General features: G+C 38.9%; 2 protein-coding genes across 2 annotated transcripts; both read right to left on the bottom strand.

The window, feature by feature from the left end:
• Positions 1-564: 564 nt before the first annotated feature.
• On the bottom strand, positions 565-8,707 carry TPK1 (cAMP-dependent protein kinase subunit). Its single transcript, XM_051215309.1, has 6 exons — positions 8,657-8,707; positions 2,403-2,442; positions 2,110-2,367; positions 1,780-2,065; positions 1,623-1,731; positions 565-807 (listed from the first exon to the last, which is right to left on the bottom strand). The coding sequence occupies exons 4-6, from the start codon at positions 1,900-1,902 to the stop codon at positions 680-682; spliced, it is 360 nt and encodes a 119-aa protein (XP_051068518.1). The 5' UTR covers positions 1,903-2,065; positions 2,110-2,367; positions 2,403-2,442; positions 8,657-8,707; the 3' UTR covers positions 565-679.
• A 3,355-nt stretch (positions 8,708-12,062) lies between these two features.
• Positions 12,063-15,289, bottom strand: MS3_00007053 (uncharacterized protein; the record flags this gene model as incomplete). Its single annotated transcript, XM_035730926.2, has 2 exons — positions 12,063-12,149; positions 12,932-15,289. 2 exons carry the CDS (start codon positions 15,287-15,289, stop codon positions 12,063-12,065), a joined length of 2,445 nt encoding a protein of 814 aa, XP_035588649.2.
• Between the last annotated feature and the right edge of the window lie 2,052 nt (positions 15,290-17,341).

Raw genomic sequence — 17,341 nt, 5'->3', positions numbered from 1 at the left:
ACAACTGCTTGAAGTCGGTCACACACAATCTTTTTGTGAGTAATTTTCGTGTTAGCTCCGTACTTGTTGAGACCTTACGGCCGGAGACAGATATTCGTGGGATAAGGCGAGATGTGCATTTTTAAGGTCGACCTTTTCTAACACCAACTTTCGCTGTTATGCTTGTTGTCTGAAGGGAACACCTTACTGCTGTCACATCTCTGTACAGTCAGCAGTACGACTTCGCCTTCAGACATTGAGTTTGCTGCTTTTAGTTTTGCCGCTCTTGAACCGACCTGTCTGGTATGGTAGAACCTTGAGGAACGATTGTTCCAGTCAGTATAGCTTGATTGGTCATCACGATAGGCAAGCGCAACCACCACATCATGGTAGAAACAATATTAAATATCTTAGAGTATACATACATTGTGGGAAATCTTAATATCGATGCTCACATAGTAAGTTATGATAAATATGACTGACACACATAGGTGAAGTCAGTTCTATTGATGATCACGATAAACATCAAATAGTCATGAGAATTAAGAACTTAACGAAGATATTTCAAATAAAAAGTCACTATCTTATTATTAAAATGTGTTTTGAATTGCAATCATTGAAAGAAGTAATGAATGTCTCACCTTTTCAACTTATATTATCATTGGCTAGTCAAGAACAATGATCTAGGCATATATTCACGCTAGTTAATCATATCATTTTTATATTCCATAGTAAAAAGTAAAGGTCGATTACACTTTATATAGACAATTTCATCTAATAATCGATTCGAAGTTGAAACAATATCATCAAATGAAAGTGTCCCATTATCTATTAAACGATAGTAGAGGAAAATAACATAGATACTATTAATATATATCATATATGTGTAAAAGTGTTCAGACAATCAGAATAAAGTATTCTTATGGGAATATTCTAGTTGTAACACTTGCTAATCCTTGTTACTGTTTACCTAAACAATGAAGACTATTCTTCTAATCGGTCATTAATAATGAGATCCGGTAGCTGCGTTTCATAATATAACCAAGGTGTCTTTATGATAATATGATCTTTCTTTATTCAATAGATCAAGTAAATGATCATTTTACAGGTTGAGTATGTGTTAAATAACTTATTCTTTTGTGCTATCTACGTACAGCTCAATTTGTGTTGTAAATTATTATATGTTTATGATGCATATGACTTATATTCAATTATAGTAGAAAGTAACGATTTTTAGTGTAACAATATCAACTGATCCAGAGGGGAGAGACTATAATTTATGGACAAACCAATCACATCTGAGGTAGTGGGTCTTAGATTTTGGCACGAAATTCATTCACTCATTTGGCTAAATAGCGTTTTGGCATTTTAGCTTATGTCAGTACGTGATGAAAACATTAAATCTAATTCCTAACCGTACTATTCCACTGTAAATCCTAATCCTAGTTCATTACACTAATATATAACCCTAATTTAACTCCAGTAAGTAGGTGGATATTCCAAGGTCACTTTAACGTTGCTTAAAGGTTGTCCATGGATTATAGTCTTACCATCCAGAGATTAGTCAGATTTTATGTTTCTTCAACAAAATGTTAACGGCAATATTATCACAATAATTGTTTAGAATTTTGACAAAAAATTACCCAAGTTCCATTGAAGACCTGTAGTTGTTACTTGACATGGTTGTCCAACAGGTATTAAACCTACATGTTGTGCTTCGTATCCTGTGCTAGCACGTATAGTATGTTCACCCTAAAGTGTTGTTACAAGATTAGATGATATGCAAAAATGGACACTTACTTCATCCAACAAGAACGTAACTGAGCACTCGCTCACCAGAAGCAATGGAATGTTAGTTAACTTCTTTGTTTCATATAGAGTTTTAATTAATCCCATTTCATGATCGAACCTTCCACCGCTCATTTGCACTGCAACGAGCACATCTAATTCCGCCTGAACGCTCAAATTAATTGTTCAACTATATGCGACTTGCATTGTTTTGTTCTATACTATTGATAATTATACGTACACATTTTGTGAAATCAGTTTCTTCTTGATCGGGTGTTTCGATGACTGAAACATTCTTCTGGTTATAATCACCAGAATATTACGAAGAATAAAGAATCTTACTGCTGAGCGATAAAATTCTAAAACTTCCGGTTGGATAGAATCAAAATCTCCAGTCAAAAAATGTGGGAAATAACCAGTTCTGTGATTTATATTTCTGTAAATATGATTTGCAAACCCATCTACAAAAGCTACAGGGTAAGCTGAATAAAAGAAACAGCTATTATGAATAGGAGATAATACCGTTTTTCCATAGTCGTTTAAAAAGTGTCTCCGGTAAAGATGTTGGATGATTTAAGTAAATAACAGCCTTCTTTATATCTGTAAGCGGACACTAGTATACAAAGTCTTTTTACCGTCTTTAAAAATAGATAGAGGTGTATAGATCATATTTATCTAAATAATACAAAAAGTACAATTAGTTAAGACATGATGTTTGCTAACAAGTCAGACCACAAGGAATAAAAAATAGTGATGCTCACCAAAAAAACTGAAATAAGACATAACTAAATGTAACCACTTACACACAAATAAGTGCTACCTGTAAACGTTGAGTTTGGTAGTAGAATAGACACTAACAATATATAGTACGAAACAGGTCCGAACTAGCTTACGTTTTTCTAACTAATATTAACAAAGTCCAGACAAGAAGAAAATGGAGTAATGATGATTTAAGTGAAATTGAAGACTTGGAGAGAAAAACAACAAACTTGTTATGGTTATTATAGTATAGTTTTAAAGATCAGAAATGTCGGTGCCACTACAACTTCATTTTATAACATCTGGTCTCTAACCACTGATGATATCCAAAACAGTCATGGAAATACTAAACCGGGGCAAAAACGCATTCACTTAGAATAGCAAATAACACTGTATTTAAAATAAACTTCAAATGCTGATCAACGAGTTGATCTGTAACCTACATAACTCCTGGAAAACTAATTACATGTTAGTAGCTATGTGGCTATATTGAGCTGAAGGTCTCATATGAGGCTGAAGGTTCGCCATTGTTATTGTGGACGATTCGGCATTGCTTTGGCAAGTTTTGCTGACTGTTCATGAGAAAAATTGGTTTGCTGTTTAACTGATTTCATTCATACTGGTGGTTGCTTTTCAGTGTTCCCGAGGGCCATTGTCATTGGGACATTGTAAGGCATGCCGCCATTGCTAACATTAACGAGTTTGACTGTCGTATAAGCGGAATAAGTCAACTTTGGCCTGTTCGTGCTGTGCATAATTGATTCACGCGATCATTGGTCGGAATAACTATACACGTGGTGTGAGTGTGTATATGAATGGTGCGAATGGTCCACCAGAGTGCTTGGTACCTGTGTGGTTGCGCCACAGGATTGAGCTGTACTATTCAGATTGTAGCGTTAAAGCCTGTACAGTGTCCGGTTCCCCTACTAAACGGGGTTGAGCTGTACTGTTTGGGTTTTTACGTGAAAGTCCGGATGGTGTCTGGTTCTCCTGAAAACCAATGTAAAATGACCCTGGCCCACAAGGGTATATTACATAACTAACTATAATGTTAGTAGGTGCAGAAGATTAGACCCCTTCTGTAGATTTATACATGGATGTCTAGGGTGGATTATCAGACTTTGGAACCTATGGTTAAATCATTTACCTCCGAAAGCCGGTCTCTGACATCGCTTTCAAACCACTGGAGTTTCCCTACCTTGACCCGTCGTATTACTACTTCCAGGTGACATAAAAGTTTCGGGAGAGACGAAGATCCGTAGCTTCATCTTCAACCAAGATTTATGTTTTTGTGACAATAAAAGTATAATTTATGAACAATCTTAATACAACCATTACGAATTCCCAGATAGTTCTTAGTCAGTCAGGATACAGCCATTGTAGACGGATATTCTGTGAAGAAAATAATAATATTCCACAGCACGAACCGATATGATATATTCAGTAAGACGGTCAATGTCTTCTACAGGCTATTCTATCTATAAATATAAAAGACGCTATTTAAAAAGGACAGTGGTATTTTTCCTCGCTGAGTAAATTTGTTTGTTTTGATCGTTTATTACGTATCAAGACTACTGTTTTCACTGTAATTGAATTTATTTCAGTTAAAGTATTCGACTAAAGTATCGTTTTTACTGTTCTGTCGTTGGTACTCTTGAGTACCTCTTTTTCAACTGTATCTGTTAGTACTTTTGGTCCTAGCAATCTACAGCTCTTCACTTTTGGTCACTGATAAATTTTTTTGTTTCTGAGTGTCATCACAGTTTAAAAAAGAACCCCTCCTAAATGACCGGACAGTGTAAAAAAAGCAGTTGTCAACGTCCGGGTTGTCGTTATCCTGTTGAAAGCGGCATGCAGTGCGACGAGTGCAAAGGCTGGTACCACGAAGTTTGCACGAACTTAACGCCTGCTGCTTTCAAACGGTTCAGTAAGAAGGGTTGTGTGTGGCTTTGTCAACAGTGCTGCTCGGATGCAAACAGCTTGCTAACCGAGGCCATCTCACTGGTTGATGCTGCAAAGAAGTATTTTAGCAAGCATAGTCGGAACGCGTCAAACAGCACTCGATCTGTCGACACGCAAATCAACGTGAAGGAAACTAAGGTTAGTCCGGTGATAGATGACTCACGCCCATCAAAGAAAGAAAAGCAGTCTCCAAAGAGGCCTGCCTTAAACAAAAGCTCAAGAAAAGTAGGGTCTTCTGTTCCCCGTCTTCCAGATGGGATCCAACAGGAAACACCTAGAAGCCGCAATCGCAAGGCTCGATCGGTTTCGAACGGTAAACATAACACGACCTCTCAGGTCGTCGACAACCCCCAAAACCCAACACTAGGTTTGACGCAACTATTATTGCTTCTACCAGCACCGTTGACGAATGGGTAAAGGTTGTAAGGAAGAAAAGTATTGATATAAAAGGGAAACCTGCCCCGTAAAAGTGGTTGAAAAACCGAAAGCTGATTATAGCGACAGATCAGCTATTTTTCATAGAATTAAGGAGAGCGATAGCTCTGAACCTAAAGCTCGTTTTGAGCATGACATTGTACTGATTAGGCAGCTGCTTAATCAACTCATGCCTCAAAATATGACCGGGGTCACCTTGCTAAAGGTGTACAGACTAGGGAGTCTAACGGACTCGAAACCAAATCATTCCAGACTGCTTAAAGTAGTATTCGGCTCTTCGAACGAACGTGACCTAATTTTACAAAATGGACACAAATTAAAGGGTTCAGGAGTCTTTATCCGAAAGGACCAACCGTTGGCAGACCGTGTTAAAAGACGGGAAGCCGAGAAAGAACTACAACATAGGTTAGACGCTGGCGAAAAGGACCTGAAAATTGTAAATTTTCGGGTTGTAAGACTTCGACAGAGAATGATGCCGAAGCCACTCTGGGTGAAGCACGAAGGCACTTAAAGAGGCTTTGGATCTGTTACACCAATGCACGAAGCTTACTTAATAAGCGATCGGAACTAGGTGTACAGATTGAATCTACAAAGCCAGATATAATTGCAGTAACAGAAACCTGGCTGACACAGGCTATAGATAGTATAGAACTTGATTTCGAGGGCTTTACGTTAGTAAGGGCCGACAGAACACAAAAACGCAAAGGAGGGGAGTAGCTCTATTCATTAGGAATGCTATCCCATTTACCATTATCGATAGTGTATCCCATGAGAGTGGGACGTGTGAATTAGTTAGTCTTCGCTTAAAATGCAAGGGACAAGAGCTGCTGATTGGTTTGGTCTATCGCAGTCCAAGCTGTGAGGCAAATGAGATCCTGTTAAGCAGTCTCAATACTTGGCCACAAAGTGGTCGATGTCTAATCCTAGGGGACTTTAATGCACCTATGGTAGACTGGGAAAATCTGCGAACTAAATCGTCGGAGAATTCTCTCGAGCAGGAACTAGTTGATGGGGTTATCACATGTGCTCTAGTGCAACATGTGAAAGAAGCGACAAGGTACGATTCGGACACTGAATCATCCTTATTAGATCTTATACTGACTCACTATGAGGATGATGTTGCGAACCTCCATCATATGCCACCCTTAGGTAAAAGTGACCACGCAGTTTTAACTTTCGACTTCCATATAACTGCCAGTCATGAGGACGCGTCAGTCCAGTCCAGACCCAACGTCTGGAAAGCAAACATACCAGACATCATGCACTCAGCATCGTTAATAGATTGGACAATAGACCCAGAGTCCTCCATTGAAACGGCCTGGGACGCATTTCGAAATTCATACTTAAAAGTTACCACACCTCACATCCCTTGGACTATACCAAAGGGGCCGAAAACTCACCACCATGGTTCAGTAGGGAGATCCGTATCCTTCTCCGTAAGAAAAGGAAAACGTGGGATATATTTAGGATACTGGGGACTGATGAGTCAAAATCTCAGTATCGAAAGGCTCGGAACACTTGTGCCTCGACCCTCCGTATGTCTAGAAAATTGTACGAAGAAAAACTTGTTAAGGAATCCATAGAATGTCCTAAACGCTTGTATTCCTATATAAACCAAAGGACAAGGAGAAAAGGAAATATTCCTGCTCTATGGGGAGACAGTACTGCTTCATCATCAGTGGAGGACGACTTTGGTAAGGCTCAAGCGTTCTCAAACTACTTTAGCAACGTGTATACCATAGAAGCGCCCTTCTCGTCAGCGTATACAGATCCCCCATACATACACTGGATAGCGTGACCATTAAAGAACTCGATGTCTTTGGTCTGCTAAATAAGCTTGACATAGGTAAATCCACGGGGCCCGATGAATTACATCCTAGGCTACTGAAGGAATTATCTAACTTCGTTGCAAGCCCTTTAAGTACATGCTTTAACCTATCCGTTACGCAGGGTCGCTTACCGAAAGATTGGAAAAACGCCATAGTAAGTCCTGTCTTCAAAACAGGCACGAAACACAAACCTGAGAACTACCGCCCCGTTAGCCTAACTAGTGTGGTTGTTAAAATCTTAGAAAAGATTATTCGGAAGGAGCTGTTTAAGTATCTCGATAAAAACCGGATCCTCTCGGAGAAGCAGCACGGCTTCAGAATAGGTTATTCTTGTCTCACTAACTTATTAGTGGCTCGTGAAAGCTGGTGCGCTCTTAAGGACCAAAAGCTACCTGTAGACGTCGCCTTCATTGATTTCAGTAAAGCTTTTGATAAAGTTCCGCACAACCGGCTGTTATATAAGCTAAGAAAAGTCGGGATTGCAGGCAATTTATTGATGTGGGTAAAAGACTTCTTAGTTGGGCGTCAACAAAGAGTAAGGGTGAACTCACAGTTATCTAGCTGGGAAACTGTGCTTAGTGGAGTGCCCCAGGGTACAGTTTTGGGGCCAGTGCTATTCCTCTTGTATGTAAATGACCTTCCTTGTCTCCTATCATCATCGGTCTTGCTATATGCTGACGATGTCAAGATATGGAAAACGATACGATGTAAGAGTGATAGCTTAGAACTTCAAAATGACCTGAAGAGATTATCTGAATGGTCTGAAGCCTGGCAGTTACCGATAAATACTTCCAAGTGTGTTGTGATGCATATCGGTCATCAAGGTACAGATGCATACACGATGAATAACACTGAGCTACCTGTCGTCCAGACATATAATGACTTAGGAGTTATCGTTAGTCAAGACTTAAAGACTACTGAACACTGCCGTGCAATAGCCGCCAAAAGTTTTAGAACGTTATGGTCAATACGTAGAGCTTTTAGTCATGTCGACGCTAAGACGTTTTTGACTTTGTATACAGTGTTCGTTCGTCCTAAACTTGAGTACTGCATACAAGCGGCTAGCCCCTGCTTAAAAAAAGAAAGTGAGCTTCTGGAAAAGGTTTAGAGAACGGCCACTAAGCTGGTTCCCGGAATAGCGAAGCTTCCGTATGAATCTCGACTGGCCAAGCTGAACCTTTTCCCGTTGTCATATCGCAGAACTAGAGGCGACTTGATTACAGTCTACAAATTGCTTAGTGATAAATTTGCACCTAACATGCCCTCATTTTTCTTGTCTTCCAAAACAGAGAATTTACGAGGACACTCCAAAAAAGTTCACAAGCCGAGAACAAATTACTTGTCAGCTGACTATCGACTTTCCCATCGAATCATCAACGAGTGGAATTCACTACCTCAGCACGTGGTTGAGGCTCCATCCGTCGACTCTTTCAAAAGAAAGTTGGATCAACTGAGAGACCACCATTGCCAGGACTAACATAGGCCATCGAGCCTCCTGTCCTTCCCAAACTGAAACTGAAACTGATTGACATATCGTAATAGATATACATTGTGGAACTCTTTGAAGGACCTCGACATGTTTTCCTGGTTAACCATCTAGTAAATGAATTTTGCTCAGAAGCACAAGAGAAACCATCTGATTAATTCGTCCATAAAATGTGGTTCTAAAAGATGAATCTTCGCTTCAGAAATAAGGGTTTAAGATGACAACTTAAAGATATTGTCGATTTTCCAATTGTTTACCATCAAAATTGACAGAATTAGGTGTGCAATATGTTCAGCATTATCATCTCTTAAGATGGTTCTAAGAAATAATTCTACATCCTGAGTAGAATATAAAGATGATTTTACTAATAAATTTACGTGATATTCGGATTACTGACTGGTTTGTCTCTAAAGCATACCTCCAGTCTAAACGTCACTGTAACGCACAGTTTCAAATCTCCTCATACTTTAAGGTCGTCCTCAAGATATCTTCAATATCTTTGTGTAAACCTATTGATTTCTTTGCGCTCGCTTCTTTTTATCCAGGTATAGTTCCAGTTATTTGATAGTCTTCAGTAATTGAAGGTCTAGCCATCTGATTGAACTTATTCTGGACAGTTTGATAGTCATTAAAATATCATGTAGTTTGAGTGAGAGTATTTGTCTCAGAAAAGTTGCGTTTCTAGATGCCAGTAACTATCACATTACCAAGCAGGAGGTCGGTTGGTTGTGATGTGTAAACGACAAAGTTATAATTCAAACGCAAAGAGATGATCGTTTCAATTATAAATAAATACGTTGTTGAATTGGTAAGATATATGAAGACAGAATTGCAGGAATAAGAGAGAGCGAAGATGGCAATAATAGAAGTGGAAGTTAGTTACTGATATCCTTTATTCATGATCGTGGTAATTTATGAGACATTCATTTGACACAGATGGTGGAAGAAGATGTAGCGGTAAACAAATACCCAAAATCAATAGCTCAGTAAGTTTCCGACATTGAATGCTCACCATATTACTTTTAATGGACTCACTTAAATGAAGGCGCTTGGTCACGCATCCGCACGAGATCACAAGTGGGAATACTGTGCCCAACTTCTCTTGCAACTGCTAGCCAGTTTAGATCCGTACATTGATATCCTACCAAATATATCTTCGAACCTCCTCGCTTCTGAATATTGATTTCACTGGGTGGGCACGATTCAACTATAGGTGTTACTAGCTAAAGTGTCCTCAAACTACAAATATCCGCATCATCTTGAAGAAAGATGGTAATTCATGATTGAGTACTTGTCTTTCAAATCCCGTATTAAAGCTTTTCACTGATAGAGCTGTGGTCACTTCTTCTGGGGGAGAATTACAAATAGGGACAACTCCTAACGAGAACAAGTGGGAGCGTACCTAAGTACTCGCTCTTTTACGTGCGATCTCTCAAAAGTTGTCTCCATATGATGATGTTCTAGTAATATAGTGGCGAAGATTTTCCGTCCTGTACCATCTCACATATTCTGTCAGCCCTGAACTTTTAATTGTTGTGACAGGCCGCCTATGGAACTGTGGTATTCGAACGAACCAGTTATTTCTTTTACTTGATTGCCTGCTTATTAGGAATCCCAAATATAGTATGTTCATTTATGCTCATCTAATTCGGCATGTTGTAAATTGCACTATTTTTGGAATACCTAGATACTACATTAATTAGAATACTTCTAAATATAATGTTGACCACCTTGTTGGGGTTGTATTTTTCCTGCCGAGATTTAGGGATGGAGTGTTAATGTCTTCCTTTGGTAGTATCTGTCCGAACCTAAGTGTTGTAGCTCTAGTATCCTCTGTATTATTATATCTTTTTGGGTGTCTGAACCTGTGGGGGGGTCAGCATTTTCTTCCAATCTGTTGCCATTCACATTGAAGCAACTCTGGCCTAATTCTGTCAACTCGGTCAATTCCGTACTGTATGGTGCTACGGCTTGAAGTAACTGTTATTATATATGGTCACTCCACCACCAACTTTGTGTACTATTTTGTATCCGAAAAGTGTCTTACTTTACGATCTCAATTCTTTATCTATGATGTTAGGTGATAACCACTTTTCAGTCAGGAATATAATCTTCAGATCTGAATGAAAATACATACTCCTGATTTTACTGCGTTTCCCCTTACGTTGCTTAAGAGACACTCGACATTCTGTCCCATCACCTGGTGCTACTTTGCGGCACCATTTGTCTTCTGGTGTTTAAAAACATTGTCGCCTAAAATATTCTATCCAGAGAACAGGTAACCCAAGTTAAGTCGTCTCGGTTTCTGAAGTTTACAGCCATCAAAAGCGGAGACTTAATGGTCGTGAGGTATAACGGACGAAGTATTCTGGACGCGCTAACCACCATAGTGGTTCAGTGGTGTCAGTAAAGTTTCTTCTGTAACGTGTGCTTAATCTAAGTTTACCCTGAATGGAGGGGGTTTATCTTTTAATACGATTTGACCCGGATGTAGATGGGATAGCTTGTCTGAAATGATTTTCTTTCGTAACACTGTACAGTATTTATTTCACCATTCTTCGTCAAAAGTTGACCTTTTTTATAGCAAACCACTCTCCAACACTGAGATGTTAAATAGAATGAGGTAATTCATCTGACGTATCCGTCGCTTATTTTTTATAGATTCCGAAGCTATGCTTTTTCCCTTCACTCACCCACTATGCCCTAATTACTTAGTTAAGGCCGTTACCCCTCGTGAAAAGGCATGGGCCATCCATCAGCATTCTCCATCCGAATCTACCCTGAGCGATCCTTTTCAGTTTATATTAAGCCTACTCATGTCTGCTTAAAATTCCCGACTCAATTTGTTCCTTGGTCTTCCACTTTTCCATTTCCCTTCAGAATTCAAGGTGATCGCTTGCCTCGTGATGCAGTTTGATTGTTTCCGTAATTTATTTCCTATCCACCTCCAACGTCTCCTTCTGGTTTCACTGATTCGGAGAATTGCCAAGTTGTGTCCTCGCACTTCCGTTGTTTTTTGACTGTTCATTCCGGTCTCCCACACTGTACGGATATTCCACGCACTTATATCAATGGTTGCACTGGATGTTAGAACGAGCATCGGAGTTGTGACTTCCAAGGTATCTTGGCTTTTATCATGAGGTGCCACAATTCTTCTTTCAGTTTTCAGGGGGGAGTTTAAACGGCTTAATCTATTTAATCTCCTTAGCGTTATTTGGCAAGGTTTTTTCAACGGGATGTGGTTGCCAACCCCATTCCCTATCCTCCCACTTGGTATGAGCTGGGGACCGGAAGTAGCCCTAGAAGAACTCCGGGTGGATTTGCTGTTCCCTTCCGTCAAAGAATATTTTGGTTATTAGCAACAAACGGCAATTTTATTAGTTTCCGGACTCGGGTCGTTGCTCCCATAGTCGCATGTTTGCTTCAGCATCTGTTTGAAGATTTGAACATACTGGTCGGGATTGTTACGATCGCTCCAAATGGTGTATCTTTCCATATGTCGGCAAATGTATCAGAATCATGGATTTGAGTGACTTAACATAAACTACTGCAGTATCATAAATGTAGTGAACCCAGACATTTCAGGAGTCACTAGTTTTAATGTACGACGAACAAACGACACGAGTATCGTTTCGGCAATGTAGTAGTAGTTAGTACCATGAGCAGCTTGAAACTACCTTCTATCCTGTTATTTTCAAATACAAGTACGAACCTGGTTTGTAGTGTGGCTATGATTAATTAGTTGAAGATTTGGTTTTGATGTTGTTACGTCCAAGTTTGCTCGTTCTAGTTATTGAAGTATGGACTATCGATCTACTTGCAAATTACGAACCCAAATTAACAACGGAACCAAGCTCCAATTTAGATACCAAATTTATTCGTAATTCACAAATAATCGACCAAATGTCGTTCTAACAACAATAATTATAACAATTACAAAACAAACCTTCAATTTTGTAGGTTCCCGGAGCAAAACTCCAAAATACCAAACCAAAGACAAACCGAAATGTCCGACATAATGATTTAAACAAACAAGTTCAAAAGTTAAGTTAAACAATTACACCAAAAAACACAGTAAATTATTAATGCACAATAAAAGGTTTTAATCCGCCAAATGTCTTCAGTTCTCCCGTAACACTCCCGACCAAAAGAACCTTGGTTCTTTTCACAGACAAATAAATAGATAGCAGGAATCTAAGTACATACATCACAAGCAATCAACAACAAACATTCAATACACCAACAATCTCGTGATCCCTAGGACTTACACCAGTACGCCTACGGATCCGAGTAGCTACCTAATATCTACAACTTCCAGACGCAGTTTTCTAATGTCTCTTACCAAGATTCTTTGGCTTGTCCTCAACTCCATCGGTCTTGACTTATCTCTATTGAGTATCACTTTCCTTATCAGAACTAAAAACCATTTGTCTTTCTCTAAAAAACCAGTACATGTCGTTACCAAGTTACTCTCTTCCAGGTTTATCTCTGGTCTATTCCATTTGTGTCTAAGTTGTAACAAGGAAAAATATTCCTTAGACAAACGTCTCCAAAATATTTCTACCAACATAAACAACCGCAATATCAACCATTTAACAAAATGCTTCATCCCCCATAGAAGCTCATATAAGCTAACGTAAACATGAACATATAAGCCCATATGGAGTACCAAGCCATTAATTTCTTCATTTACCGCCAACTCTTTATTCTGATTCCAAATCACAACACTGCTAGACTCTTCTAGTCCTTTTAGAAAATGAGTAACCATAATGAATGGCTTGAGGCACAATTCCATATTCACACACAAACAACTATTTGAGTCCGCAGAACATAAAGATCTTTTTCCCATGATCATTAGCCACAAATTAAATCGTATGGACCACTGCCTGGTAATGTTGCTACGTAAATCCAATATGAACATCAGATCTTTTGGAAATACAGATGAATTGTCTACTACCTTTCCGTAAAATTCATTACGAGACCCATCAACACTTACATTATATTGCCGTTTATTAAGCGAATTTTCCAAACACATTTCTTCGTTTAGTTCCACTGTTACAGAAACCTTTGATTTAAGTGAACCCTGTTTACCAAAATAGTCTCCCTCCTCGAACTTATAACTATATAATCTTTCTAGATCCGGAGAAACATCATGAGAATGACAACTGTGTACTGTATTTATGGACCTATAAGACTCCCTGGGACTTAAAACCATCCAACCGAGAGGCGTACGCACACCAAACGGATGTCCCCGGTCTCTCAGACGTTGTTCCAGAACCCAATGTGCGTCTGGAGTGTCACACCCAATCAACACTCCTACTGGATTACTTTGCAGCGTCGGGAGGGTGATGTCTTTCAAATGCTCCCACGATCGCAGCTGTTCCTCGGTTAAAGGTTCTACACAATCGATCGGAAACTTCTTAGTCGTATAAGCCTTGTTGATCTTCACATAACCCTGTTCATCTAATGAAAATATCTCTAAATTTACTTCCAAACATTCACAAGTAGTAGTTCCATTCACAGTCGTTACCTTTATCGAAGTCTCCTTACCTTTGAGACCCAACTGATTAATTAACTCTTCACATACAAGAGAAGTATCTGAACCACTATTAAGAAGGGCGTACGTTTCCAATGTTCCTTTCGAACCATACAATCTGACCGGAATGATACCCAAGCAAACCTTCGACGAATTCCAATCCTTAACTACGTTTACTACACGGTTACTAATACCATCAATATGTAGCAATGAATTATGCAGAACCTTGCAATTACCAACGTCACACTTGATATCCGAGTTGCATGACTTAGCCATGTGACCCTTCCTTAAACACAGGTAACATAGACCACGTCTTCTCATTTCCTGTCTCCTTTCTGTAACATTCATTTTCAATAACTTCGCACAATCTGTCTCTTTGTGATCAGCAAAGCAAATTTCACAACTGAGAGCCGTGAATGAGTTGCTTGGTTCCAGCTTAACTACATTAAGACGCGATCTCTTATCAACTTTGCTTTCATAATTACTTTTACTGGACTTTGAGTTACAATGTGCCAATCTACCGAAACGTGTTCGAGAAATCCTGGCTCTTTCTTCTACAAAGATCACAAATTCTTCAAAGACCGGCTCCCTCTCGGTCATCATGATCTTATCGGCAACTTCCACCCACTTATTCTGTAATTCTAGGGGTAAACATGACACAGTTCTTTCCAAATTAGCCGGAGAATTCATATCAGACATATACCCCATTTCCTGAAACGTTATGCATACATTACGTAGCTTAATTGCAAAGTCAGTTAAGCCATCGGCTGATCCTTCAACAGATTTGTGGTTAAGTAACTCAGTAATCATGTCGCGAGCAACAAGGTGTTCCTCACCAAACAGGTCATACAAAATCTGTTTAGCTCTATCGTAACCCAAATGAATGGGTAATGAAATGCAAGCTTCAATAGCTGTCCTGGCCTTTCCCTTACAATAGTATAACAAATACGACAACAATTGGCCCTTACCTGACAATTTACTCCCTATAAGGCTATTAAACTGACTAATGAAACGGCAATAATGACCCGGTTGCCCATCAAAGTACATCATATCGATCCTAGGTAAAACCATGTTACTAACCATTGTATGTAACGTGTCCTTCAGTTCCTCAACCCAATCGATATTTGAGATGTTACATACCTTCCCTGAGTGATTATTACACCCAGTATCATAATCCAAATAATTTTTCACTTCAGCATTTATCCCACATTTATCTACGGGTAATCGTTCATCGTCCTCGATGGCCTTGTATTCTAATTCAGCGATGTCAACCTCTTCTTGGAGATCTAACATCTTAAGTTGCCGTTCTAATTCAAGTCTCTTTTCTAAATTCCTTTTCTTCAGTAATGCTTTATCTAATTTTAATCTAGAGGTACTAAGCTGACTAGAGGACATACTATTAATACTAACATTATCACATTTATCATCATTAACATCAGACATACCACAAACAGCTTTAGAAATTTTACCATCCATTTCGTCATTTTCCTTCAGCCTTTTGCTCCGTGTTTCCATCGTATTCGTTGTTCCAAATAATCAATTGCCAAAACAAATCTGAATTAATTCAAACGAAATCGACTAATAAGACCAGGAATTTGAACCCAAAATATCCAGACAAATCCAAGGTACGAAAACAGAACTAATAATTGAAGAACTTTATGTTACGTCCAAGTTTGCTCGTTCTAGTTATTGAAGTATGGACTATCGATCTACTTGCAAATTACGAACCCAAATTAACAACGGAACCAAGCTCCAATTTAGATACCAAATTTATTCGTAATTCACAAATAATCGACCAAATGTCGTTCTAACAACAATAATTATAACAATTACAAAACAAACCTTCAATTTTGTAGGTTCCCGGAGCAAAACTCCCAAATACCAAAGCAAAGACAAAGAGAGCACCAAAATACCAAACAAAAGACAAACCTGCTAGGATAGTCGGAGAAATATACCAATAATTATCGTGTTAAGTCTGTGGTGGCCTTGGACCTTAAATGCACACTCCCTATTGGTCAATATTCGTTTCACTTGTTAAATATTGTGTAAATGTTTTTTTCTATTTTGTGGTACGATGTGGTTTGTTTGGTATATAAATAGAGTATGTCTGAAATATAACGATTCACAACTCAGAGGCTGTGACTTGCGTTCTAGACTCGACTGGCTAGGACAGACAGCGAAGCAGGGCCAATCAGGGCACTAGGTCGTCCACTACGTGTTTTACGTGTCACAGAAGCGATCGATATAACGCTGCTTATCAAAACATGCAGTCACCCGTTACAACAAAACCAAAATGTCCGAAATAATGATATAAACAAACAGGTTCAAAAGTTAAGTAAAACAATTACACCAAAAAACAGTAAATTATTAATGTACAATAAAAGGTTTTAATCCGCCAAATGTCTTCAGTTCTCCCGTAACAGGTGTCGATTAGTTAAGAGTTGACCTTAGACATTTAAGTATTTGTCAAAACAACAAAGCCCAAATTTTCATTCAAACCGTTATTTTGCATGAGTGTTATATTTAGCATTATCTGACATTGAATGCTGAAAGGGTTTGTGTGTTCAAACAAGTAACCTGGCGCTCCATTGTATCCTGTGCCACGAATAAAAATAAAAACCTATTCACTACTAGTTTGGTTTCTTCTGTCAATAGAACGAGGGGTATCTAACAGCACGATAGATCCATATTGTACATACTACTCTGAGATCCTTTTTCTGGCGTCGTCCTGAGCTTCACATGATCATGTTGCTACAAACGGGGATTAGTAATATACTATTAACTTATGAATTCAGAACTCTACCTCTGCTATTCGTTTTTGTGACTATACTGTTAGTACTCGTGGCATCGCTATTGATACGCATACCGCTAAGTGAACACAGCGTAAAATGTGAGACAATTTAAGGAGGAAGTGCGTGGGATGAAGTTTCCTAGGAAGGATATAACAGAGACAAGTGAATATACGTTGCATGATAACAAAACATGAAATGCTGTTAAATTGGCAATGTGACGTTTAACTGTACTACCAAGCCTTAGGACTGGATCTGGTGACTTTTCCACAAGTCTTGTGTTTGCAGGATGTGCGTATTTTGCAGTTAAGGCAGTTAGGAGGAGAGAAATTGACCGAGAAAGCTAGAGCTTCCGAAAAATGGTTTAGGTTTGTGATCAGTATGGTTGTAAGTCTATTTGTCTTGCTGTCTGACAACAAGGTGAGGACGCAGTTCATATCTTTGGAAATATTTAAACGTTACTGCATGTTAATGAAAAAGTGTATATTTCCAGTTATTGGTGGGAGGTCAACGAGTTCACGTCAGAACTGAAGAACGTTGCCTCTAAATATTGACTTTCCTTGTGACCAACTCCCATACATCGAATGATTTTTCTTATCTTCCTCCACGTTTCGGCAGCTTTTCAGGTGTCTAATAATGTCTAATGAGCGGTAATCTGGCCACTTTATTGTACTAGTTCTATTAAGTTTGGCAGTTATCCGTGGTTACTTATGTCTTGTGATCTGTGTGTATACGTTTCCGTGAGTGCATTAGAGTCTTCAAGACCAATAACTATCAA

The sequence above is a fragment of the Schistosoma haematobium genome, chromosome 2 (assembly GCF_000699445.3).
Source record: "Schistosoma haematobium chromosome 2, whole genome shotgun sequence".
Lineage (NCBI taxonomy): Eukaryota > Metazoa > Platyhelminthes > Trematoda > Strigeidida > Schistosomatidae > Schistosoma > Schistosoma haematobium.
Note: the sequence above shows the minus strand (reverse complement) of the source record. Positions and strands in the feature narration are given on the sequence as shown.